Here is a 27,701-nt window from a genome sequence, read left to right as displayed (position 1 = left end):
TATTGAAGGGAATGGTGACGTGATCTAGTCTAGGAGTATAGGTGTGTTGTAATGGAGGGTCAGCGAAGAAGTGATGTTTTGGGTGTTGCCTTGTTTGGGGTTGGATCAGGTGTGTGCAGGTTGAGGTTCAGTGTGTTGAATACGCTGAGCAGTGCTTTTTTATAGTCTTGGTAGCTGTGATGCCCGGGCGGCTGAAGTTCCCGTGGTAGATATGTTTGAGGGATGTTAGCACCCATGGTGGTTACCAGGTCTGTAAAGTGATCCCTGAAAGACATGTTGGGTTTCGGGGACTTTTAGTTGCCGATTGAAGGGCATTGTTGCAATGGGCAGGATGGGGAGGGGGAGGAACGTGGCAGGAGAGGGCTTTGAAGGAACTTTAAGTGGCTACCTCTACTTGGATGCAGGGCCAGGAAGATTTATTGATGATGTCAAGTTCTCTGCCAGTCTTGTCTGCCGGACCCTGGGTTCAATGCTGTAGCCGTCTGGGAAAAAGTCACCTAGAATGTGGCTCGAGAAGGTTGTGAGCCAGGTTGCAGTGATGAATAGCGAGTCCAGGTCATAGGTGGTAATGGTGTGTGTAATTACAGTCACATGTTTGATTGCTAAGAGGGCATTGATATGCATCATCTTCAGCTTGCTTGTAGGGGAATGTGGATGAGGTTGCTGTGATGCGGTCATGATGGTGACAGACTTGCGTCCCCCAGGCCACAACGGGGCCAAACAGAAGTCCCACTTGGTTTCGTCAGCCCTTTGTCCCCCCCCCCCCCCCCCCCCAACTCCTGGCCCAGCCTTTACGTCCCTGCACTTCTTTCCCTCCCACCCCCCAGCTTCTACTCTCTAGTCGCTGTTCTCCTCAACTCGTTCCCTCCAATAGCCCACCTCTGCTACAGTCTCACTTTTCCCATTAATGCACTCCTCCTCCTCCTCCTCCTCCTCCTCCTCCTCCACCTCCACAGCCTTCCCTCTGCTTTGTTTCCTACCATTGACCTCTGCGTCACAGCACCGCACTCTAAACTGCACATTCCCCCATCATGGCATCTCCCTTTTATAGATCAGCGGGGTAGGGCCGAATCATAGAATTGTCTGACAGATCAGCTGTGGGAGTAGCGAGAGTGTGGCCTTTGACTGGGTGCTGTGTACTCAAACTATTGGTTCCCTAGATAACATGGTAGCTAGTGGGCTACCACACGGCCACACTAGCAGAAATAACACAAAGTGTGTCATCTTGGAATCATTTTGCCTGCGGATCAAGATCCTGCAACCTCTTGTGAAGACATCTTTGTAAGGTATCACCCTTCCCTCCATTTTGACATCTTTAGAACCCCACAAGCAGAGCTAGCGTTTTTTTAGATTAACAGTGCAAGCAAACCTCCTCCCTGCAAATCACATTTTTGTGACTGTACTTAACATTGCACAATGGCATGTTTGTGGGCAGTTTGTTCCCTATTCCAACTCTGTAACGTTCTCACTACACAGTAGCTTCTCAAGATATCAACAGGGATTTCCAGAGAATAGGACAGATCAAACATGTGTCTGGGGAGACTGGGTGATCCGTCATACCTCCTTGGTGCCTGCATCACAGAAGTCACCAGCCCTCAGCCCTCAGCACCCTAGTCCCATCCCTTAGCCTCAAACAACAGTTGTCACAATTGCCTAATCAAAAAGTAGGTTTAGAAGCAAGCAGGAACTGGGTACCCAAAAATGATACTTAAGGGATATTGGGTCCTCAGTTTTGTTTAACCGTCTTGGGATTCCAAAGGAAGTTGGCATGCTGAAGGAACGATCACCACTAGTACATTGCTATATGATACCTTAGTCCAGGTGTATTGTCCAAGGCCATTACGGAAGTGCATTTATCTGCGAATCCTAAAGGTAGCAACGCATACTCCTCATTTGCATCACATGTGACACAATTGCCAAACAATCAGAGCAACAGACTTAAAAGCAAGACACGAATACCGCAGACTGTGTACTCCAGCATTGTTGCCATCGCAGGGCATCAAAGCCAGCGGAAAAAAAGAGTAGTCTCATGCTGAACAATTAACCTGTATAAATATAAAATGTTTGCAAAGGTATTTATTACCTTACACTGAATCACTACACACAAGGGGTTATTGGAAAAATGTTTGGCCTGATCAGTAAGGTGCCAATGGTACAAAAGTACATACGTAAGTGAGAAAACCTGTTTTGAGATGTACAAGAAGGAGCAGGAGCTCATCTCCCGAGGCCCCGACACTGCAGGAGCAGCGGGGCCAGCCAGGAATCATCCCCGGATCAGCTGCTGTATTTTGGTAAGCGCCTCCACATTGCGCTCATTTGCACTGCATCTAAATTCGAAAATCCAAAATAGATGCCTAAATACCCACAATTGCTCTGTGAAGACTACTAAGACCCTAGGCAGCCCTACACCTGCAAGAGCACGATTCCTCCCTGTTTTGCAGCACCGAGGTACACGAGGTACTCTTTCCAAGATGGCCGCCACTTTTTAGGCTTGTCTCACCCTGTGCCCTACCAGGCACACAGCAGTAGTCTTGGCCTGCCTGATTGGCCACTCTGACTACATACCCTGCCATTGTGCGCCGGCAGGCAAAGCCGGCCCTCTCCCTCCAAGGCCCTCGGAAACAAGGCTGGTGCCTGTTCTAAGCCTGTTAACTGCCAGTACTGCCGTCTGCCAGACCCCCTGGTCCTCTAACTCCTACTGATTTAAGGTAAACTTCCGGGCTCTGCTGTAATTCACCTTGCTCACATAAAACATGTGTACGTACTCTTCTCTTGTGCCTCATGGACATTAGCGCCACACGGCTCGCACGAGAGACTTCTCCACGCCAGATTTCCTTGTCCACGCTACTGGCCAACAAAACATCCCCTCTGAGGCGTCCTAAGTGACCACTACGCTTATACTATTGCTTTACTACCTTTTCCGCTATTGTTCATATGCATGCCGCATTACACTTTCATGATCACCACCCGTATAACTGTGATGTCTACCTACCTACCTGTAACCCGCTGCATTCATCGACTTGACCTAGCGAAACTATTGCCTAGAATTATTGATTGCACTTTTGGTCCTGCACCCTCCTAGTCAGTATAGCTGGACCTTTGTTGTTGAGACCTGCTTGCATTTGTTTCTGTACTCACCTAGGCGGCCCAGCCTCTGAATCACTGATTACATCTGCACTTGTACTCTCTTAGCCATCATAGTTAAACCTCTGCCTCCGAGACCTAATTGAATTTGCTTTCGTACCTACCTAGCATGCTTAGCTGAATCATTGCTATTGAGTCATTGACTGCACACATCATATTAGCACTTAGTATCTAGGTGACTCTTACTACTAGATTGTCCCTACATGCTAATACTTATAGTATACATTGTGCTTTGTACTTGTCACCAACGGCTCTCACCAACTACTAATGTGGCACTTTAGATAGGCCTCCTTATACTACTATGTATCTACCAGTTACTTACACAGTCCTACATCTACTCACCATGCTAGATGTTAACCTACCTAACACCCTGCCTCCATTGACATCGGTAACACATCTGACCACCTCTGTATCACGTCCATGCGATACACTTAGTAGAAACCTTAGTCTCCGTGCTAGGCTAACTAAACTGTATGAACCTCCCCGTAGGTCTCTTCCCCCTACCAACATCAAAACCAACTTCCAGCAGATCTGCAATCCTCGCTATACCAGACCACCTCCTTCACCTAATTCCAATACCTACCCAACTCAGAACATTAAGCCCACTAACAGACCCACTACTCCATCTCCCCAGGCCACAGAGGTCTCCAACTCCCCAACTATCGTTGGAGCACTCCTGAACGTGAGATCGCTTGTTGCCCACGCCCTTGACATTGCCGACCTAATTTCAGAAGGCAACCTTGACTTTCTCACTATTACAGAGACGTGGCTACACAATGCAGCAGGACCCTCGCTCATGCTAGCCATCCCGGATGGCTATACGATCATCAGAAATGACCGAGAAGGTGCAAGAGGCGGCGGCCTCGCCATAATCTCCAAAACAAGCCTCTCACTTAGACTAGTACCCACACAATCGATCCAATCTTGCAAGACCTTATCCGCTAAACTCCAGATAAATAATAATCAAACTCTCACCATCCACCTTTTATATAGACTCCTAGGCACCTTTGAAGAGGATCTCCACAACCTTCTCACTAATAACCTTAAACCTTGTTCTCAAATAATCCTCCTTGGGGACTTTAACTTAGGTTTCCATGATACTACGGATACTAATGCAACAGTGGTAGCCAATACTATTCACGCACTAGGCCTAACTCAAAGAGTTGACAAGCCTACGCACCTCAAGGGAAGAACGCTAGATTGGATAGCTGACTGTAACTGCTCAGCCACTATCCTATCCATAAGACCCCTACCTTGGACAGACCATTCTTTAGTGTCCTTTAACCTAGCCACTGCCAGACCCATCCCCATAGTCCTTCCTACAGCACCGCCTTGCTTAACCAGAAATAAAAAATGCATTACGGTAGAGAAAGTGATCCCAGCTATATTACCGACCCTCAATGCATTATCAGCTAATCTAAGCCCTAGCACCCTAGTACAAGAATTTAATAATATCATGCTCGTCACCCTAGATAAACTGGCACCTCTCAAACTCAGATCAAGTAAACCAAAAGCCCACCTAAATAAATGGTTTACGGCACAGCTAAGAGACTTGCGCATCCTGAAAAGAAAAAGTGAAACTACCTGGAGGCTCTGTCCTTCAGTCGACAACAAAGCCAAACTAACCTCTCTCTCCTCACTCTACAAAAAAGAAGTTTGCCAGGCTAAACGTAACTCGTATGATGACCGCATAGCCAACTCTAACTCCAGCATGAAAGAGCTCTTCTCTATTCTAAAGGAACTTGAGTCGCCACACCGGACGCTTGCACCAAGGGTAAACCTTGGTGCACAGATATCCAGCATGCCCTAACAAACAAAATTACTACTCTCCAAAATAAAATCCAACAAAAAAAAGAAGTACTTAAAATTCAGGATTCGCCCAAAACGCCCAACAACAATAATCTATTGGCTCACAGTGATTCCTTCCACTTTTCTAAAATGACCACCTTGGAAGTAGAAAAAATTATCCTGTCGCTTAAACCTTCCAATTGTAAAGGTGACCTCTGCCCAGCACAGCTAATAAAAGACGCTGCCAGATAATTATCGCCCTTTATCACCAAACTGATTAACGCCTCCTTTGCCTCAGCCACCATCCCTGCCAACCTTAAACAGTCCTGGGTACTCCCCCTACTTAAAAAGCAGACATTAGACCCCCTCATCCCTACTAATTACCGCCCTATTACTATGGTACCGTTTCTTCTCAAGATTCTGGACAAAGCCGCTTATAATCAAATTCAAAAGCATCTAGAACTACACAACCTCCTAGGAGAGAGACAATCGGGCTTCCGCCCCTTACATGGAACCGAAACTGCCCTTATTGACTTGAAATCCCAAATTGACGAGTTGCGAGACAAAGGGAGAACAGTACTTCTGCTACTCCTTGACCTCTCAGCCGCCTTTGATTTGGTGGATCATAAAGTCCTATGTAGTCACTTAGATTCTGCTGCCCATTTCTCCCCGGAAGCCATCAGATGGATTGAGTCATTTCTGAGTGAAAGAACGATGAGAGTATTCTCCCCCTCAGCAGCAGCAGATCCCACCCCTATCTCATGCGGTGTCCCCCAGGGCTCCTGCGTTTCCCCAACTCTATACAACATCTTCACCAAGCCCTTGTTTGATGATTTGGACCATCTCGGTATCACCTACACTAATTACGCAGATGATACACAGATCCTCCTCCCGCTTTCTGGGGATCATGCGAAGGACACGGAATTGGTGAACAAGGTATATCTTATCATCCAGGCTTGGATGGCCACTCATGGCCTCTGTCTGAACGATGATAAAACAGAGTTGATTATCCTGGGCACTCAAACTAATATCAAAAAACTAGGTCAGGAATTCTCCTCATTTAACATAGACGGGAATATCATCCAAGTGTCCAAGGACGTAAAAACCCTGGGATTCTATCTTGATTCTACCCTATCTCTTGACAAACAACTAAAATCCCTTGCCTCTTCCACGGCTTACACGTGCAAATTAATAAGAGCCGGTAAACCTTTCCTTTCCAACAAGAGCTGCTTAATCTTGGCTAGAGCCTTAACACTCTCTAGGATTGACTACTGCAACGCTCTCTACACCGGAGCGAATAAAACTATAACGCAAAGACTACAAATATTACAAAATAATGCCCTGAGAGCAGCACTAGGTATAAACAAAAGATCCCACATCTCTGCCGCCAGACGCTATCACAACTGGTTGACCACTGAGAACAAAATAACACTTAAGAGGTTATCCCTGACCCACAAAACCCTTAATAACTCCACCCCCAAATACCTGATTGACAAATTCCACAGGAGAACATCCCTCAGACCGACTAGAGCTGTCAATTCCAACTGTCTGACAATACCGAACTTTAGACTTAAGACGATCGGAGGTAATAGTTTTCAGGTAAAGGCTGCAAAGACCTGGAACTCACTACCACAAGATTTGAGAGTGGACTCACCCTACCCTCGCTTTAGAAAAAATGTCATCGAACTCCTCACCTCGACTGACCTCAGCTGACCTCACATGACCTATGTCACCTACAACTCTGATTGCCCTCAGTTGAACCTTGTATATTTGTAACTGTGTCCCATGTATATTTTGTAATTATCTGTGTCCTATGACCTCATGGTATTTTCTACTGTACATTCTGCCATGATGTAACCTGTAACGTGATTGACCTTTCTCGAATTTGTAAACTTTGTAATTACTGCATTTTATATTGCACGCTATGCTCCGATGTAACCTGTAAGCTTCGCATTTTCTTGCCTCTGCGCCCTGCTACCCCTGGGTCTGGCGCGCATAAAAAGTGAATAAACAAACAAACATCTATCTGCATACTGATGAGACCGCCTGAATACAGAAACTGGGGCTGCAAGGATGAGTCACTGGTTAAGAGTCTGCTACTGGAGAGGAATGCTGGTTGTGCCCTGGGGCAAGACGGACCAAAGAGGCTTATGACAACCTCAAATGTACTTACAGCCAAGAGACTAGGAAGTGTCTCTGAGAAGAGCTGCATTCATCCGGACATGGCCATGAGGCTACGAATAGGAGAGGGTTTTAATTCATCTTAACAAAGCCTATTTTCTCTTAGAAGGACTGCATTCATCCTGACAAACTGGAGAGGCTGTATAGTGCCTCTGAGGACTGTCAATTGTGCTGAAAGCACCACCGAGAAGCTGAAGAGTACCTCTGAGAACGGTTTACTGTATTGGAAACAAGTCAAGGGGCTGAATAGGGTCTCTCAGAATTCTTTACTGTCCTGATGGAAGCCAAATGGCAAGAGATGGCATAAAGACTGGGAAAAGAAATCCAGATGTTGCTGCAACAAAGGGTGTCAAACCTGAGGCTGGATTGGCTCCCCGACAGTAGACACTTCAGTTTCATTAATGTGGGGGAAGAAAATTACCACCACTATTAGCTGATTCTCTGCAGACCACCCGGGATAGAAAACAGCATTGTAAAAAACACTAAAGCAGCCTGACAGAAAGGGAAATTAAAGCCAGGTAACCAACAGTGGCAAGTTCAATTACAAACACATAAAAATAGTTATATTCCCATTAAATAGTGGTTTTCTTTCCAGCAAAACCTGAATGGTATTTCTTCTGCTGCCACCCCAAACGACATTGGCACCATGAATGAACAAAGAACATAATTATTCTGAGCTCAAGAAGATACATAAAAAAGCTCTTTAAAACATTGCTGGTGACTTAGACATACGATCACTCAAGGTCATGTTTGAAATGTGTTTCTTGTCTGAAATGAAAAAGAATCTACAGATGTCACAAATTTACCAGCTCAAGTTTCTTCAAGAGTCTACATGACCGTTGCTGTGAAGCATAATTATTGCTGCAGTGAGACACTAGTGTGTGCTGTTGGTGATCTGGCATCTGAGGTATAGTACTATTTAACAGGCTCCCCTACAGAACCATTGGTAATGGTTATGGCCTATTATCCAAATTCTCCTGAAATGTGTGTTGTACAATGCACCAAATAGACCTATTCACATGTGGTTCAGGCTTGCTCACTTTCTTTGATCGTGCTAATTAGTTGGAAAACTCATTGCATTAAAAAAAAACATCAGCCATCATCATTTTCATCCTGCTCATTTTGCTTGGCCTGCCTCTGCGGCACACGAGAGGTGCATATGAAGCCAAACTGGACGATGGTCTGATCGAGTTTGATATGCTGATGTAAAGCTTCGAAGACAGTGCAGGGTTTGTGAAATCCACTCGACCACTAGCATAGTCGAGTACTCGGCCCTATGGCTGGATATCCCTTCTAAAATAGGTGTATGCATTAATTGTAGGGTCTACAGATGCCCTCTTAATGGCAGCACTGCACTAGGTTAATCCCAATGATCTGGAAGTCAATCTGTGGCAGTCTGCCATTTAAATCTGTTGGTGAAGGCGGTTTGCTGCAGGTCTACCTTTGGCGCACCATGATGGCCGCCCGCCAACAAGAACATAACAGCTCTCAGTGCCGTATTTTCAATATACTGGGCCTCATTACAAGTTTGCTGGTCCGGTAGCAATGGTGCCGGTAAGCTACCGGCACCCTTGTTACCGGACCAGTAAACTACGAGTTCGGCTCGCAGTGCCTTTCATGCTGCCAGGTCTGACGAGCAGACCTCGACAGATTCATGAATGGTGCCGGTGCATCCCGCCTCCTCATTGAGTCCAATTGGACTCAAATGGGAATGGAGAGTAATAATTACCGGCACCCGGCAATGGGGATGTAGCGGGTCTGCCGGGGTAGTAATGCCCCGGTACGTCCCCATTGCTGGATGCCGGTAAATTCATGACCCAGCTACCGCCAGGGTCATGATGACCCCCACTGTCATTCAGAAAACTAATAAGTGCATGTTTTGGATGACTGTATATTCGGGGGATGCACATTGTGCTCAGCAAGTGAAGCTGACAGCACATCCTCACTTGCGTCATGACTGTCTCAAGGAACTCCTGTCAAGGAAGGAACTCCTGTCAAGGTTGCTAGGAACCTCTGGAAAGGATCTTCAAACTATTTATCTTTTGCATGTTAAAAGAACCAAAAAATTACTTTTTCCCTGCTTCATGTATTAATGCACAAGTCTATCAGTCACACCTTTTCTGTGAGGTAGCATGTTTGTAATTCTCATTCGAAACACTGCTTCTGTGTAGGGTTGCGATTGGTTATTTATAACCCACTCAATTCCCAGAGGTTTGTAAGCATGCACCCGGGGAATCGAACCTCTGTTCCCCATTCTCTTGATTCCAAGGCGAGCGAGTTGCCCGTGAGCTATCTGACCGAGACGTATCTTAGCAAGCAGATTAAGATGGATGCTTAATAAAGACATCACAATAATTTTGATGAGTGTGTTTGGGTAAATTGTCAACTCTCCACATGAACTATGGATGATTAAACAATATCCAGTTGTAATGTTGTTTAGTGAGTCATCTAATATGTTGCTTGAATCACGTACCAACAGAATTATTTTGGAAGAGTTTGCTAAAGCTGCCCGATACTTGAAGTTTCAGTTTACAGAGATTTCAGTCAAGGAGTTGTTTTTGTGAGAGTTGTCATAAACTCACCTTGTACAGCGTTTTCTCCAAAATGGTATCGCTCCGACAGTTGGATGTGCTGTATTGCATTTTGGATGGGTCACTTTCACGGAACCAGGAAGGAATAAGGCCCCAACGCATAGCTGCAATAACTCGATCAGAAGTGTCTGCATCCTATTAAGGAAAAAAAAACACAAACAGTGATTCCATTTGATAGTAAACAGGGTTACACTAAACAGGGGTGCATTCTTATCCATTTACAAAAACATGAAATTATTTAATGTATTTTCAACAAAAACCATATTTAAATATCAGAAAATATTAAATAATATAAAGAAAACTGATATATTGCAATCAGTGTGGTTTCCTTTTTGTTCCACATGCTAGCAAAATTAAGTTATTCTCGTTTGATAAGGGTTTTGGTGACTTCAGTACCCACTGCAGAATCTTCGTCTCTTGACATATACTGAGACCCTGGATGTGAAACGTCCCTTTAACTGATATCCTTCCTTCAAAATGCATCCTGCATGTGCAATATTGAGAAGGATCAGATTGAGCCGACAGTAAGATTGTAAAAAAAAAATTCTGTAAAGATTATGTTGAGACCTATAATCCACTTTACCAAAGGCGAGGTTGTTTCCATAAAATATCAAAAGTGATGCACGATTGGTCAAATGTCAGCCTTTCCCCAAAGCATGGGGCTAGTTGCAATCACTGAGCTCATCAACATGGTTATAGAACCTGTTAAGCCAATCTTCATATTATGTCAAGTCAAGGCATCCTAAACTACTTAGTTGCCACACTCTCAAGTGTCTTATAGACTCTTGAGACATTGAAAGGAGTTAGCCACATTTGAAAGTGCTTAGTGCTTAGTTAATAGAAATGCTCCTTCCTATTCATAGTTTCAGGCCTTAAAGTCTAAAGGTTGATTTTATTTGACATCCAGTAGCTGCTGGTGTCCTAAATCTGGCCTGTAGGTATGGATGTCATTCAAAGCTGTTACATAGTTCAGACCAGTTATTCACCTTTTTTTTCACAATGAGCTATGCCGTAGCCATGGGGTGCGCAACAATGCGATGGTGAACTATGAACACAAGTAACAATCATTTATGCCAAAGGAAAGACTTGGAGATAAATACAGGTAAAAAAGAAAATATACGTCCGGTGATAAACGAAATCATATATCACATCACTCTGCAGGTAATAAAAGTTAGGGGAAGTATATTTGTTCGATTATTTAGGGTGGCTGCTTAGCATGAAACAGAGCATAGCAACAACAGCTTGAAAAGAGCCAAATGTAGGCTGGGAGCAGAGCAAGAATAAAGAATAAAGAGCCAAATGTGTGGGGGAGCAGAGCAAGAATAAACTTCCGCAAACATTTTGGAGAAACGAACTATGTCCCCGACACACGAGATTATGTCAGTACACATCATCGAGGGAAGAAATATGGAGAGTTGAAACTGAAAAGTTGTTGGAGCTGAAGGAGGATAGGATTTTTCTCTTCCGCAAAAGTACACCAAATACAGAACTATGCTTGAAAATGGGATATTATCCACGTTCAAAATCAGACGCTCGCTTTACTGGCTCAAAATTTTCACATATCCCAATCTTTACAAAAAAGTGTCAAAACACACTGCAAGTCAATTACTTTCCATGGTTCTGTTATATAAAAACAGTTGCATTTAATATAGGATTCCCGTATATTCAGGGGCTACCAGAACAGCTGGTACCTGGAGTAAAAAGTATAGTTAAGGAAGCCTAGCATGACTGTTAGGTTTATGGTTGCTCGAGAGACCAAGTTAAATAATATAAATAGAATATCTTTTAATTATGCTGAATTAAGGTTTTGAAATTTGGAAAAATAATTCTTTAAGCTTAAATTTGGAAATGCACTGTTACCAACGCTGGCTTTCAAATAGGATGACAGGCACAATGAGAAGTGTTTGTATTGTCCCAAGATTGTGGAAAACAAACCATTTTTTGTCTGTCTGCCATACAGAAACTTGAGAAGGAAGTGGGTGGAACCGATGATTAATGATCTGAGACGGACCTCAATGACCGTAGCTGTTAACCCTACTATGGTGCATCAGACTTCATTAGGAAATCATAGTGTAGAAGGAACAAATAGAATAGTCTTAAGTAGTAAATGTAAAATGTGCATTGCTCTATTCGTGGGGATGATGTACTAACTGTAAAAGGTAAATATGGTACCTGAGAAAATGTTGACGTACGGGCGATTATCCCTTGCAACTGTGGGAAAGCGTATTTTTGTATAATATGGGTATTTTGTAACTGTTTAAAAAACATATTTGAATTCTTTTAGTGGAAAAATCTATTATTCAATTATATGTGTATTTTGTAACTGGGCCCATGCAACATACTGTATGGATAAACTTACAAATAAATGTTTTTAATCAAATAATCACTAACTTGAGAAATAGAGATCTTCATTTTCAATGGGACTCCATGGGCACACTATGCATCTTGTTCAATTCAGGAGAAGAAAAGCAGTGCGTGTCAAAGGTTTCCCCAAAATCCTGTGTATAGTGGCCTAAGGATCATCTTTCCTCGTCTCACCTCTTCGCAGGGTAGTGCGAGAGACTGGATAACATGTTTCACAAATGGAATGTCCACATAGCAGCATAGTTTATATACCTCATCTCTCAAAAATAGGTACAATTACTATCTTATGGTGGAACCATTTGCATTCCACCCTTTAGGGGGTTAGGACCAAACGAGATTCACATGCAGTTTCTGTGCTTACTGGAACTCAGGATAGTTACTGTTTGGTGTATTGGGACCCTGGTGGGGAGCTGGACCACACAGATCTCAACCACAAGGGAAGGCTACCTCAGGATAAAGGTTTGAATCCAGGTGGTGGATTGGCCGAGCAGAAGATGGTCCTGATGCTGAACCATTTGCTGTTGGCTAAATAGGCAAAGCAAAATCAGGTATTTTCATTGCCACATCTTTCACAACCCCCTTTGAAAGCCAGGTGCCTACAAATGACATGCATTACTTACCGTAATAGCATTTCTGATGATTGTATATGCTTAGATTCACATGCTGTGCATATGGTCCGACATCCAGTGGTAACCGCAGAGTATTGCATCTTGTCTTTCGGGGACCGAAAAAGAACGTCGGCATAGGCGTGTCTGTAACACTATCCCTAGCATGACGTGTGTAGTACCCAAAAACCCTCAAGCGCCGAGGTCCCTCCGATTGTATTTTTTCTGCCATGAGGGAACCCAAGGCTATAGAGAGTGAGTACATAAAGAGAGAAAGTAGTAACACATCTATGCTCCTTCCATCCCGAGCGGGGAGGTAGGCAGGGCGCATGTCAATCTAAGCAGATACAATAATCGGAAATTCTTTTACGGTAAGAAATGCATGTCTTCTGATGCTTGTTAATCTGCTTAGAATCACACGCTGTGCATAGACTAGCGAGCAGTACCCGGAGTTGGAGGTGGGTTGTGAGAAGTAACAGTAGAGAAAAGAGGTCTTAGTTCTGCGTGTCCCACCTGAGAATCAGCCCTAGAATGAGTGTCTAGGCAATTGTGTTTTGTAAAGGTGTGTACAGAACTTCAGGTTGTCGCTTTGCAAATGGACCCAAGGGGAACATTTGCAATGAATGCTATGGATGCCCCAGTGCCTCGAGTAGAGTGTGCTCTAGGCTTGAAGGGCAGTTCTCTCTTAGCAAGAGTGTAACATAGTTTGATGCATTTGACAATCCACCTTGAGATAGCTGATTTAGAGACAGCATCCCCTACTCTACCAGCTGCCACTGAAACAAAGAATTGCTTAGTCTTCCTTAGTGGTTTAGTTTTTTCCAGGTAAAACATGACTGCCCTGCGCACATCTAGTGTGTGAAGGATTCTTTCGGCCACGTTAGTAGGGTTCTGGAAGAAAGTGGGTAGTTCGATTGATTGGTTCACATGGAACTTCGAGATGAATTTGGGCGCAAACCTGGGATGTGTGCGCAGAACTACCTTAACTTTGTGGACTGTAACAAAGGGGTCTAGAACAGAAAGAGCCTGTAGTTCGCTAACTTCTATCAGAAGGGCGATAGCCACTAGGAAGGCTGTCTTGTAAGTCAGGTCCTTCAGGCTTGCTTTATGCATAGGCTCAAAGGGAGCTCCCATGATTCTGTTCAAAACCACATTCAGATCCCATCCAGGGGCTGAGTGAGAAATTGGAGGATAGATCCTCTTAACCCCTTCCATAAAGGCTTTAATCACTGGTATTTTACACCACAACACCTTTTGTTGTGATGTGATGTAGGCTGACAGAGCAGCCAGATGAACCTTTAGGGAATTGAAGACTGACCCAGTGTCCAGCAGGTGGGTTAGGTACAGCACAATGTGTGAGAGTGAGCATTCTATAGGATTGATGCCCTTGGAATTGCACCAGATGACAAAACCTTTCCACTTGCTGGCATAGCAATAACGTGTATTAGGTTTTCTTGCTTCCCAGAGTATGTCCATGCACCTCTGAGGGAGTTGCAGGTGTCCAAACTCTAGGACTTCAGCCGCCAAGCTGCTAAGTTCAGAGTTTGTGGGCATGGATGCAGGGTCTCTCCCCTGTCCTGAAACAACCTGTTGTACGGGCAGGGTAGCTTGACTGGTGGGGAGAGGGACATTTCCATCAGGTGAACGAACCAGGGTTGGCGGGCCCACATGGGGGCCACCAGTATCATGGTAACTGGTTCCTGGTGCATCTTGTGCACTATCTTGTTGAGAAGGGGAGTCGGGGGGAAAAAGAGTAGACAAATTTCCCCGACCAAGTTATCCAGAGACCGTTCCCCTTGGATCGGTTCTGGGGGTACCTGGAGGCGTAGTCTTGGCATTGGCCGTTCTCCCGAGTAGCGAACAGGTCGATCTCTGGGAAACCCCATTCTGCGAAGACGTTGGATACAATGTCTTTGTGCAGTCGCCATTCGTATTCTTCTGGCAGAGGAAAATCTCTGCTGAATACGTCTGCCAGAAGATTGAGTTCCCCTGGAACATGTTAGGACAACAAAAACATCTTGTGTTTGAGAACCCATATCGAAATGTTTTGGGACAGCTTGGATAGCCCTGGAAAGTGAGTCCCCCCACCCCCGTTTGTTCAGGTAATACACTGCTGTAGTGCTGTCGGTTAGGATCAGCACTGTCTTCCCTTGCAGTTACATCTGAAAGGCATACAAACTTGGGGAGCTTTTTCTAACCGCACTCTTAGACCTCCGCGACTATTGTCCTTAAATAACAGCTTAAACGTGTTGCAATGATGTGTGTAGAAAACGAAGACCCAGAGTTCCCTAACTTAGTTTGTTGAAAGTGAAACTAGAAAAATCCACACGCATCCATTACTGCGCCACAAGAAATATTGTTCGAGACCAGTTTAGTTTGATTTTTTTTTATATATAAAGCATTGTTTCGTATGCTTTTTTATTTTTGGTTGTAGCCCATGTTGATGACACGTGTTTCTGCACTCATTTGCCTTTCTCAAATGTGGGCAATAACTTTCAATAACTTTCTATACAGAAATAATAATATCCACATTCATCAAGAAAAACCAATTTACATGATTATTTAAAAGAAAAAGAAAATCAAAAATTTATAATTTTCAATGACATTATTTTGAAACATATAATGCAAAGCAAAAATACCACATACCATAGTATTGTCCAGTTGCAGGGTTGATACATACGTAATAGTTTAGTATTCCGAAGGAGATGGAAGGAGAGAGAAACAGTGGTGTGTGGGGAGAAGGGAGGGGGGTATTAAAATGAAAGGAAAAAGAAATAATAAATAGCACGAAGGGAGAGAAAAACAACAAAATATAACAGTGGAGTTAGTGCTATTTGTCTTCTAAGGTTCCATTCGTCTATTAGGTGCAAGTGTTAGTTAAAATGGAGCTTACCAATCTTTGGTGTTCATGATCTCACTAATAACGTGTGTAGAGCATAAGGAGTCCCGTCAGACTCATGGACGATGTACGTCCTAGTCGGATAAAGAAAGATATTATTGGGAATAGATTAGTTCCCTCATCTTGGCGCTCACAATATTGTTTTTTTCCTATAGATAGAAATTTGAAACTAGGCGATAGATGCATTTGCTTTGTTTTACGATTCTATATAAAATAGAATGCAACATTGAATTAAATCTAGTCTTTTCGTTTCATTTTACTATATATTCTACATGCCTAATGCATCTTGAAAGAAAAATAGGGGCCTGCTATGGCCGCCTCCTTCTTTCACACATAAACTCTTGTGCTTCCTAACAGCGGTTCATTTCATAATTAACTTTGTCATTCAAGAAACAATGCGGCCCGTTCTGACCGGCTCGTCTTTTTTTGCGGATCCAATCTGGATAAGAAATGGCAATGGGTGGTCTCATGCTCTGTTAGTGCTTATCTGCAAAGTCACAGTACCGGCATCAAGCGTCCTGTCCTACTAGGCGTCCGCCTCATTCGAAATGGGGAGTATGTATTCTGTTGCTAAGGAAATCCTGTTTGTCCTACTTCGCTTTCCATATTCTTCCTGCTGTCCGCCATACTTTGGGATACTTTGACTTTACAGATCTGTATCGTGTTGTTTTCAAAGTTCCATTCTCATTTTCTAATGCATTTATACGGACACATTTTTTCCTATTTATGTTTGAACATGTATTTAGAAAACGGGTGCCCTTGTTTTTGCACGTGTGGAAATAAAACATATTTTGGATTTTATATAGCGATGTCACATATGTCTAATTCTCACAAAGCATCATGGGAACTGTAGTTCCTACAGTATTCAAGAAATATTTGAGGCAATCTATTAGCTATGTATGTATTGTTTTTGGATATTGCGGTTTGAACATGTGTTTGAAAAACAGGTACTCCTGTTCTCACTTATGTGGAAATAAAACATATCTTTTGTTTTAATATATAGCGCTATCATGTGTGTCTGATTCTCGCAAAGCCTTATGGGAGCTGTAGTTCCTATTGTGTTCAAGAAATATTTAAGTCAATCAATTGGCTATATATGTGTTGGTTTTACATTTGGTTGCCAAATATAAGTTGAAAGTTACAATTTTTCTTCTGAACATTCCTGATATCATGGAAATCTAAACAATTATCAGATTTCATGCGAGGAGTAGATGCATAAAAATAATTACCTATATATAGGCACAATAATGACATATGGTTCAATAGTTACATTAGTTGTGAGGATACATAAAATATATCAAATGCATGTCAAAATATCATATATGGTCATATTGCGGCATAGGTCCATTTTGGTGCACACAATTTTTTCTTAGAAAGAACTGGACTTCACATTGTCTGTGTTTGAACCCGTTTCAATACATCTAAAATACTTGATTAATTTCGCTTCTTCTTGTCTCAATCTGAGTTCTTGATTTCCACCTCGGCATCCCAAGGACACCTTTGAGTTTGAGTTTATTGATTTGTATTGCGCACCAGACCCGAGGGTATGAGGGCGCATGGGCAGCATGGTTATTCAAAGCTTGGTTACAGGTTGCTTATACATTGCATTACATAATTATAGTTAGACAATGAGGACATGAATACAGTATGGCAGGAAGGAGATAATGCAGTACATATATTTAAAGAGTTACATATATTACATATATTTTACAAATGTACATATAAGCATACAAAGCGGAAAGCAGCCGTGTGGTGTTAGAGGTGTTAATGGTGTTCTTTATCCAATGAATGTAGTTGCGTCTAAAATGTGAGTAAGGTTGGGGTGTTCTGAGAGATGGCGGTAAGGAGTTCCAGTGTTGAGGTGCTTTCACCTGGAAGCTGTTGCCGCCCATTTTGGTGCGTTTGAACCTGGGGACAGTGAGCAGGTTGGCGTTGGAGGTTCTGGTGCTTCTGTTGGGGGTGTGTTTGCGTATTCTGTCTGCCAGGTAGCGTGGGGCATCGTTGTTCAGGCATTTGTGGGTGAGCGATGCTACTTTAAGCAGGATTTTGTCTGTTGTGCTGAGCCAGTTATGGGATTTCCTGATATTGGAAATGTGTTCCCTCCTGGGAATGTTGAGCGCTGCCCTAAGAGCGTTGTTTTGAAGCGTCTGAATTTTGTTGGTGATTTGCTTGCTGGCTCCTATGTAGAGGGCATTACAATAGTCCAGTTTGGATAATGCCAGGGCTCTGGCTAGTGTAATGCAACTCTGTGTGGAAAGGAAGGGTTTGGCTGCTCTTATAAGCTTACATGTGTAGGCCGTGGAGGATGCCATCGAGCTAACCTGTTTGTGGAAGGTTAGGGAGGAGTCGAGGTATAATCCTAGAGTTTTCACTTCTTTGGAAACCTTGATTAGGTTCCCATCTATGATGAAGTTAGCGTAGTTGTGGTCGAGTTTGGTTAGATTGGAGGTGGGACCAAGGATGATGAGTTCAGTTTTGTCATCATTCAGGCATAGACTGTGCGAAGCCATCCATTCCTGGATGATGAGATACACCTTGTTCACCAAGGCCAAATCCTGGTTGTAATCTCCCGTCAACGGGATGAGGATCTGTGTATCATCGGCGTAGTTGGTGTAGGTGATACCCAGGCCATCTAGATCGTCAAACAGGGGCTTCGTGAACACGTTGTACAGAGTGGGGGAGACGCAAGAGCCCTGTGGGACTCCACACGTGATGGGGATGGGTTCGGCGGCAGCAGAGGAGGAGAAGACACGCATAGATCTGTTGTTGAGGAATGACTCAATCCAGCTGATGGCTTCTAGGGAGAAGTGGGCAGCTGAGTCTAAATGATTGCATAGGATTTTATGGTCAACTAGGTCAAACGCCGCGGAGAGGTCTAGCAAGAGTAGTAATGCAGTTTTCACGTTGTCTCTAAGGGCGTCTATTTGGGCTTTCAGGTGTATCAGGGCGGTTTCAGTCCCATGTTGGGGTCTGAAGCCTGATTGTCTTATGCCTAGGAGGTGGTAAGTTTCAAGATATTTTTGGATTTGTTGGTATGCTGTCTTGTCTAGTATTTTGAGCAGGAATGGGACGGTGGTAATCGGTCTGTAGTTGGTCGGGATGGACGGGTCGAGGGAGGGTTTTTTGAGGAGAGGGAGGACCCAAGACTCTTTGAGGTTACTGGGGACTGTTCCTGAGGAGAATGAGGCATTGATGAGCCTGGTGATGAATGGCGAGAGGTCTCTTGCCGCATCTTTAATGATTTGTGGGGGGCAGAGGTCGCCTTTGCAGTTGGAGGGTTTAAGGCCGAGAATGATTTTTTCTACTTCGGGAGTAGAGACTTTGGAAAAGCTGAAGCGAGCAGTGGTGGGTGTGTGGTGTGAGGGTGGAGGGTTGGCGTGGGCATTGAAGGGACCAATGAATTTAATGTCTTGTTTGCAATCCATCTGATGATGTCTCTGCCAGTGTTCCGCCAATGGTAGATTTTTGTCTTGACTTCCAATCACTGCCAAATGCTCACAAATTCTCGTGCGTATTTCACGGATCGTGCTACCTATGTAGATTTTGCTGCAAGTGCATAAAATCGCATAGATCACATACTTTGAACGGCAGTTAATCTGCTCACGTATTTTCATTTTGATGCCATCTTTGTTCTCAAAATGGTTAGTCATGGAAGCCGCATGCCTACACATGGGGCATGTTCCACATTTTCTGAACCCTAATTTGGGTTGTAACCAGTTCTCTTTTGTTTCCTCCTTATCGTCGGGTAATAGTGATGGGCTAACGCTCAGTTTTAATGTTCTCGCCCGTCGATACACTATCGAAGGGTAATCTTGTATCTGTGGTCCAATATGTGGGTCCAATTTAAGCAGGCCCCAGTGTCTTCTGAGGATTTTTTTCATCAACTGGTTATTAGTACAGAAGGTGGTAATAAATTGTACCTCCTTGCCTTGAACTGGTTTTTTACGTTGTGTGAGTGTTTGAAGTCTTGTCATTTGATGCGCTTTTTTGTAAGTGGTTTTGATGCTTGTTCTCGGATAGCCCCTAGCTTTGAATCTAGTAGACAGGATTTCACATTCCTTCTCAAAGTCTGTTCACAGCAGTTCCTTCTAGCTCTAATATATTCGCCCTTGGGAATGTTACGAATAACAGGTGCATAATGACAGCTGGTCGCATGTAATGTAGAATTTACCTCTGTGCTCTTGCGAAATGTTCGAGTCTGCAGATTGTTGCCTGATACATAGATTGTTAAGTCTAAAAAGTTAATTTCACTATTACTATGTTCTCCTGTAAACTCAATACCCAAATCATTGGCATTTATTTCCTGTCGAAAAAGCTCTAATTGTTGTGGTGTTCCTTGCCATATTAGAAAAACGTTGTCAATGTACCTGGTCCATTTTACAACATGTTGGCAGTATGTCTCGGTTGTGTAAATCCTAAGATCTTCAAACATGCCCATTACTAGGTTCGCTAGGGCCGGTGCATATTCTACTCCCACAGCTACACCACGTTTTTGTTTGTAAAAACTATTGTCAAACATAAAGATGCTGTTGTCTAGAGTAGCCATAAGCATTTCTTTGAGCATGCAGACAAATGGCAGATAGGATGCCAATTCATTTTTAAAGGTATGGTCAATTGCATCTAATGCAAGGTCGTGGCTTATAGACGTGTAAAGAGCCTTCACATCCCAGGTTGCCAGTAAATAAGTCGGATGCCATGGAATAGTCTCAATGTTTATTGCTGTGGTTGAATCCTTCAAGTAAGCTTGTACATTTGTAACTTTCGGTCTGAATAGGTTGTCAATATATTCCGAAATGTGTTCCGTGGCCCAGCCTATTCCGCTCAGTATTGGTCTGCCTTCTGGAATTGTTGAAAATGGTTTGTGTATTTTCGGGAGAAAATAAATAGTTGGTAGAATCGGTTTTGGAATGAAGAGATATTTTTTCTCCTCATCAGTTATGAGGCCTTGCCTGTACCATCCAACTATTGCATTTCCAAGATCCTGAATAATTTCCTCCTTAGGATTCTTTAATAGTCTATCATAGCAATTAGGAGTATTAAGATGGTTAAGAGCCATCTTAATGTAGTCAGGACGGTTCATAATCACTAAATTTCCGCCCTTATCCGCCTCCTTGATAACAATTGCACGATTTCTTTCCAGTTTGTTAAGAGCATTCTTCTCAAGATTTGTCAGATTTTCCGGTTTTCTCATTATCCCCGGTTTTCTCTATCGGTCTTCTTTGTGAAAGATAGTGAGCTAAAGACTCTGGGTAAGTCTCTCGTAACCAGGACTAATGTCTGGCAGAGGGACTCCCAGGACCCCCCTTGTTAATCTGCATATTTAAGTAACTTTGGGTCTCATCCTAAGTTACTAGGGGAATCCAGACGTGGACCCCTTGCTCACTATTCTTAGAGAGGCACAGATCCACCCTACTGATGAGGTCCAACCAGACCGAAACACGTGTCTGGGGTTTCTGTTGGTACTCTTGTTCAGAGGAGAATTGCCTAGCATTTCGGTGCTGGACTGCCCCAGGGCAGGACAAAGACTGATATGTCTAGGATATTTCTTCTTTGTGAAAGATAGTGAGCTAAAGACTCTGGGTAAGTCTCTCGTAACCAGGACTAATGTCTGGCAGAGGGACTCCCAGGACCCCCCTTGTTAATCTGCATATTTAAGTAACTTTGGGTCTCACCCTAAGTTACTAGGGGAATCCAGACGTGGACCCCTTGCTCACTATTCTTAGAGAGGCACAGATCCACCCTACTGATGAGGTCCAACCAGACCGAAACACGTGTCTGGGGTTTCTGTTGGTACTCTTGTTCAGAGGAGAATTGCCTAGCATTTCGGTGCTGGACTGCCCCAGGGCAGGACAAAGACTGATATGTCTAGGATATTTCTTCTTTGTGAAAGATAGTGAGCTAAAGACTCTGGGTAAGTCTCTCGTAACCAGGACTAATGTCTGGCAGAGGGACTCCCAGGACCCCCCTTGTTAATCTGCATATTTAAGTAACTTTGGGTCTCACCCTAAGTTACTAGGGGAATCCAGACGTGGACCCCTTGCTCACTATTCTTAGAGAGGCACAGATCCACCCTACTGATGAGGTCCAACCAGACCGAAACACGTGTCTGGGGTTTCTGTTGGTACTCTTGTTCAGAGGAGAATTGCCTAGCATTTCGGTGCTGGACTGCCCCAGGGCAGGACAAAGACTGATATGTCTAGGATATTTCTTCTTTGTGAAAGATAGTGAGCTAAAGACTCTGGGTAAGTCTCTCGTAACCAGGACTAATGTCTGGCAGAGGGACTCCCAGGACCCCCCTTGTTAATCTGCATATTTAAGTAACTTTGGGTCTCACCCTAAGTTACTAGGGGAATCCAGACGTGGACCCCTTGCTCACTATTCTTAGAGAGGCACAGATCCACCCTACTGATGAGGTCCAACCAGACCGAAACACGTGTCTGGGGTTTCTGTTGGTACTCTTGTTCAGAGGAGAATTGCCTAGCATTTCGGTGCTGGACTGTCCCAGGGCAGGACAAAGACTGATATGTCTAGGATATTTCTTCTTTGTGAAAGATAGTGAGCTAAAGACTCTGGGTAAGTCTCTCGTAACCAGGACTAATGTCTGGCAGAGGGACTCCCAGGACCCCCCTTGTTAATCTGCATATTTAAGTAACTTTGGGTCTCACCCTAAGTTACTAGGGGAATCCAGACGTGGACCCCTTGCTCACTATTCTTAGAGAGGCAGAGATCCACCCTACTGATGAGGTCCAACCAGACCGAAACACGTGTCTGGGGTTTCTGTTGGTACTCTTGTTCAGAGGAGAATTGCCTAGCATTTCGGTGCTGGACTGCCCCAGGGCAGGACAAAGACTGATATGTCTAGGATATTTCTTCTTTGTGAAAGATAGTGAGCTAAAGACTCTGGGTAAGTCTCTCGTAACCAGGACTAATGTCTGTCAGAGGGACTCCCAGGACCCCCCTTGTTAATCTGCATATTTAAGTAACTTTGGGTCTCACCCTAAGTTACTAGGGGAATCCAGACGTGGACCCCTTGCTCACTATTCTTAGAGAGGCACAGATCCACCCTACTGATGAGGTCCAACCAGACCGAAACACGTGTCTGGGGTTTCTGTTGGTACTCTTGTTCAGAGGAGAATTGCCTAGCATTTCGGTGCTGGACTGCCCCAGGGCAGGACAAAGACTGATATGTCTAGGATATTTCTTCTTTGTGAAAGATAGTGAGCTAAAGACTCTGGGTAAGTCTCTCGTAACCAGGACTAATGTCTGGCAGAGGGACTCCCAGGACCCCCCTTGTTAATCTGCATATTTAAGTAACTTTGGGTCTCACCCTAAGTTACTAGGGGAATCCAGACGTGGACCCCTTGCTCACTATTCTTAGAGAGGCACAGATCCACCCTACTGATGAGGTCCAACCAGACCGAAACACGTGTCTGGGGTTTCTGTTGGTACTCTTGTTCAGAGGAGAATTGCCTAGCATTTCGGTGCTGGACTGCCCCAGGGCAGGACAAAGACTGATATGTCTAGGATATTTCTTCTTTGTGAAAGATAGTGAGCTAAAGACTCTGGGTAAGTCTCTCGTAACCAGGACTAATGTCTGGCAGAGGGACTCCCAGGACCCCCCTTGTTAATCTGCATATTTAAGTAACTTTGGGTCTCACCCTAAGTTACTAGGGGAATCCAGACGTGGACCCCTTGCTCACTATTCTTAGAGAGGCACATATCCACCCTACTGATGAGGTCCAACTAGACCGAAACACGTGTCTGGGGTTTCTGTTGGTACTCTTGTTCAGAGGAGAATTGCCTAGCATTTCGGTGCTGGACTGCCCCAGGGCAGGACAAAGACTGATATGTCTAGCATATTTCTTCTTTGTGAAAGATAGTGAGCTAAAAACTCTGGGTAAGTCTCTCGTAACCAGGACTAATGTCTGGCAGATGGACTCCCAGGACCCCCCTTGTTAATCTGCATATTTAAGTAACTTTGGGTCTCACCCTAAGTTACTAGGGGAATCCAGACGTGGACCCCTTGCTCACTATTCTTAGAGAGGCACAGATCCACCCTACTGATGAGGTCCAACCAGACCGAAACACGTGTCTGGGGTTTCTGTTGGTACTCTTGTTCAGAGGAGAATTGCCTAGCATTTCGGTGCTGGACTGCCCCAGGGCAGGACAAAGACTGATATGTCTAGGATATTTCTTCTTTGTGAAAGATAGTGAGCTAAAGACTCTGGGTAAGTCTCTCGTAACCAGGACTAATGTCTGGCAGAGGGACTCCCAGGACCCCCCTTGTTAATCTGCATATTTAAGTAACTTTGGGTCTCACCCTAAGTTACTAGGGGAATCCAGACGTGGACCCCTTGCTCACTATTCTTAGAGAGGCACAGATCCACCCTACTGATGAGGTCCAACCAGACGGAAACACGTGTCTGGGGTTTCTGTTGGTACTCTTGTTCAGAGGAGAATTGCCTAGCATTTCGGTGCTGGACTGCCCCAGGGCAGGACAAAGACTGATATGTCTAGGATATTTCTTCTTTGTGAAAGATAGTGAGCTAAAGACTCTGGGTAAGTCTCTCGTAACCAGGACTAATGTCTGGCAGAGGGACTCCCAGGACCCCCCTTGTTAATCTGGTCTTCTATTTCATACAGGTCTCTCGTTACTAATTTGTAAAAAGCGTCAATCATGTTTTCTGTAGGACTTTGGGGTAAAAATTTTGAGGTTGGTCTCAATTCCTTCTTGGTTAAGCTGATCGGTGTAATTGTTAGTTCTTGCATGGTTTGATGAATTGGAAAGGATTCTGGTTCTTACAATGATCTTATGAGATGAATATTTCCTAGTTCCTCTATTGTAACTTCACTTTCTGTTGCTGGGTATACTTTTTGTTTGCCAGTTGTGATCTGGGTAGCAAAAATATTTTTAAGTTTAAGCTTACGTATAAACTTGAAAAGATCTATGTGTGTTTGCATGGGTTCCATGTATGACGTAGGAGCAAATGATAATCCTTTATTTAGCAAACTGATTTCATCCTGATTTAATTCAATATCTGAGAGATTCATTGCAAGGTTCGTTACTGGCTCTTCTTGGCCGCTTCTCTGGTCGCCGCTCTTGTCAATCTGCGAAAGACTTCTAAGGCACTAGGGTCGCCGGAGTCTACCCAACCCCCTCCCTTCTCTTCTCCGAGCAAAGGTTGTTTTTTGGAAGGTTGGCTCGTTAGTTGAAAACGGACTTGCTTGGGTGTTTGCGTTCTATTCCCTTTTTTGTACACTTTTATTTGATTGAGGAAGCCTTTGCCTGTTCTATTCTGATTTTCAGTAGCATCTGATTCTCCTCCTGTTTGTTCTTCTGCATCTGAGCTTTGTGCTGAACTGGCTGGTGATGTATTTGGTGTACTTTCTCTTGATTCTTGTTTGGTGAATTTATTATACTTTTCTTGGAATGTATAAACTCGGTCTTCATTGTAATCCCTTTCGTCCCTGAAAAACTTTCTGAATTTCCGTAATTTTATGTCATCTTGATATTCTTTCAAAACTTCGTACATTTTCAAGTAGTTCTTCTCTTTTGTTGCTTCCAAAGCTTTGGCCTCCGTCATTTCTTTTTTAATAACTTCTATCTGTTCAATAGCTCTCTTTTGTTCCCTAGTTGCGTGTTCTACCAACATCTCTAGCATTCGTGTGGAACAGGACTCTAAATTCTTCTCCCAGTCCTCTGCAAGGTCTTTATCTTCGTCCTTGTTAAGATCCGGGAAGACCAAAATTCGTAGGCCCCTAGGTATTTGCTTCTTGCTGAGGTAGTTATTGAGTGAGACAATCTCCCAATATTTATCTATCTCTTTTCTGGAAATTCTTTCTAAGTTAATAAACTTATATCTTAAATCTTCTCGTTTTGGTGTGCTAGTCCCAAATGCATGTGCATTGCTTCCTTTAGGTGTGAACAGGTTATTTGCTTCCTCTTCTCGGTTCTCAAGGTATTCAACCATCTTCTGCTAAGCGTATGTCAGTAGTCAGCGCGGTGAGTGCTGCAATTAATGTATACAAACTTAGGGAGCTTTTTCTAACCGCACTCTTAGACCTCCGCGACTATTGTCCTTAAATAACAGCTTAAACGTGTTGCAATGATGTGTGTAGAAAACGAAGACCCAGAGTTCCCCCACTTCGTTTGTTGAAAGTGAAACTAGAAAATTCCACACGCATCCATTACTGCGCCACAAGAAATATTGTTCGAGACCAGTTTAGTTTGATTTTTTTTATATATAAAACATTGTTTTGTATGCTTTTTTATTTTTGGTTGTAGCCCATGTTGATGACACGTGTTTCGGCACTCATTGGCCTTTCTCAAATCTGGGCAATAACTTTCTATACAGAAATAATAATATCCACATTCATCAAGAAAAACCAATTTACATGATTATTTAGAAGAAAAATAAAAAAACAAAAATGAATAATTTTCAATGACATTATTTTGAAACAGATCGTAATGCAAAGCAAAAATACCACATACCATAGTATTGTCCAGTTGCAGGGTTGATACATACGTAATAGTTTAGTATTCCGAAGGAGATGGAAGGAGAGAGAAACAGGAGGGCATGGGGGGGGAGGAGGGTAATAAAATGAAAGGAAAAAAATAATAAATAGCACGAGAGGAGAGAAAAACAACAAAATAGAACAGTGGAGTTAGTGCCATTTGTCTTCTAAGGTTGCATTCGTCTATTAGGTGCAAGTGTTAGTTAAAATGGAGCTTACCAATATTTGGTGTTCATGATCTCACTAATAACGTGTGTAGAGCATAAGGAGTCCTGTCGGACTCATGGACGATGTACGTCCTAGTCGGATAAAGAAAGATAGTATTGGGAATAGATTAGTTCCCTCATCTTGGCGCTCACAACATTGCTTTTTTCCTATAGATAGAAATTTGAAACTAGGCGATAGATGCATTTGCTTTGTTTTACAATTCTATATAAAATAGAATGCAACATTGAATTAAATCTAGTCTTTTCGTTTCATTTTACTATATATTCTACATGCCTAATGCATCTTGAAAGAAAAATAGTGGCCTGCTATGGCCGCCTCCTTCTTTCACACAAACTCTTGTTCTTCCTAACAGCGGATCATTTCATAATTAACTTTGTCATTCAAGAAACAATTCGACCCGTTCTGACCGTCTCGTCTTTTTTTGCGGATCCAATCCGGATAAGAAATGGCAATGGGTGGTCTCATCAAGCGTCCTGTCCTACTAGGCGTCCGCCTCATTCGAAATGGGGAGTATGTATTCTGTTGCTAAGGAAATCCTGTTTGTCCTACTTCGCTTTCTATATTCTTCCTGCCGTCCGCCATACTTTGGGATACTTTGACTTTACAGATCTGTATCGTGTTGTTTTCAAAGTTCCATTCTCATTTTCTAATGCATTTATACGGACACATTTTTTCCTATTTAGGTTTGAACATGTATTTAGAAAACGGGTGCTCATGTTTTTGCACGTGTGGAATAAAAAACATATTTTAGTTTTTATATAGCAATGTCACGTATGTCTAATTCTCACAAAGCATCATGGGAACAGTAGTTCCTACTGTATTCAAGAAATATTTGAGGCAATCTATTAGCTATGTATGTATTGTTTTTGGATATTGCGGTTTGAACATGTGTTTGAAAAACAGGTACTCCTGTTCTCACTTATGTGGAAATAAAACATATCTGTTCCACACGAATGCTAGAGATGTTGGTAGAACACGCAACTAGAGAACAAAAGAGAGCTATTGAACAGATAGAAGTTATTAAAAAAGAAATTACGGAGGCCAAAGCTTTGGAAGCAACAAAAGAGAAGAACAACTTGAAAATGAACAAAGTTTTGAAAGAATATCAAGATGACATAAAATTACGGAAATTAAGAAAGTTTTTCAGGGACGAAAGGGATTACAATGAAGACCGAGTTTATACATTCCAAGAAAAGTATAATAAATTCACCAAACAAGAATCAAGAGAAAGTATACATCACCAGCCAGTTCAGCACAATGCTCAGATGCAGAAGAACAAACAGAAGGAGAATCAGATGCTACTGAAAATCAGAATAGAACAGGCAAAGGCTTCCTCAATCAAATAAAAGTGTACAAAAAAGGGAATAGAACACAAACACCCAAGCC

General features: G+C 43.2%; 1 protein-coding gene across 2 annotated transcripts in view; it reads right to left on the bottom strand.

Annotated features, from left to right (window-relative positions):
- HMCES (5-hydroxymethylcytosine binding, ES cell specific) overlaps positions 1 to 27,701 on the bottom strand; it is a 212,105-nt gene that overhangs the window by 123,778 nt on the left and 60,626 nt on the right. For both annotated transcript variants that reach the window (XM_069643345.1, XM_069643346.1), the window contains exon 3: positions 9,696 to 9,839. In XM_069643345.1, the coding sequence (XP_069499446.1) occupies positions 9,696 to 9,839 (144 nt within the window). The remainder of the gene's footprint in view (positions 1 to 9,695; positions 9,840 to 27,701) is intronic.

Source organism: Ambystoma mexicanum, chromosome 2p (assembly GCF_040938575.1).
Source record: "Ambystoma mexicanum isolate Mex_15411 chromosome 2p, UKY_AmexF1_1, whole genome shotgun sequence".
NCBI classification, from domain to species: Eukaryota; Metazoa; Chordata; class Amphibia; order Caudata; family Ambystomatidae; genus Ambystoma; species Ambystoma mexicanum.
Note: the sequence above shows the minus strand (reverse complement) of the source record. Positions and strands in the feature narration are given on the sequence as shown.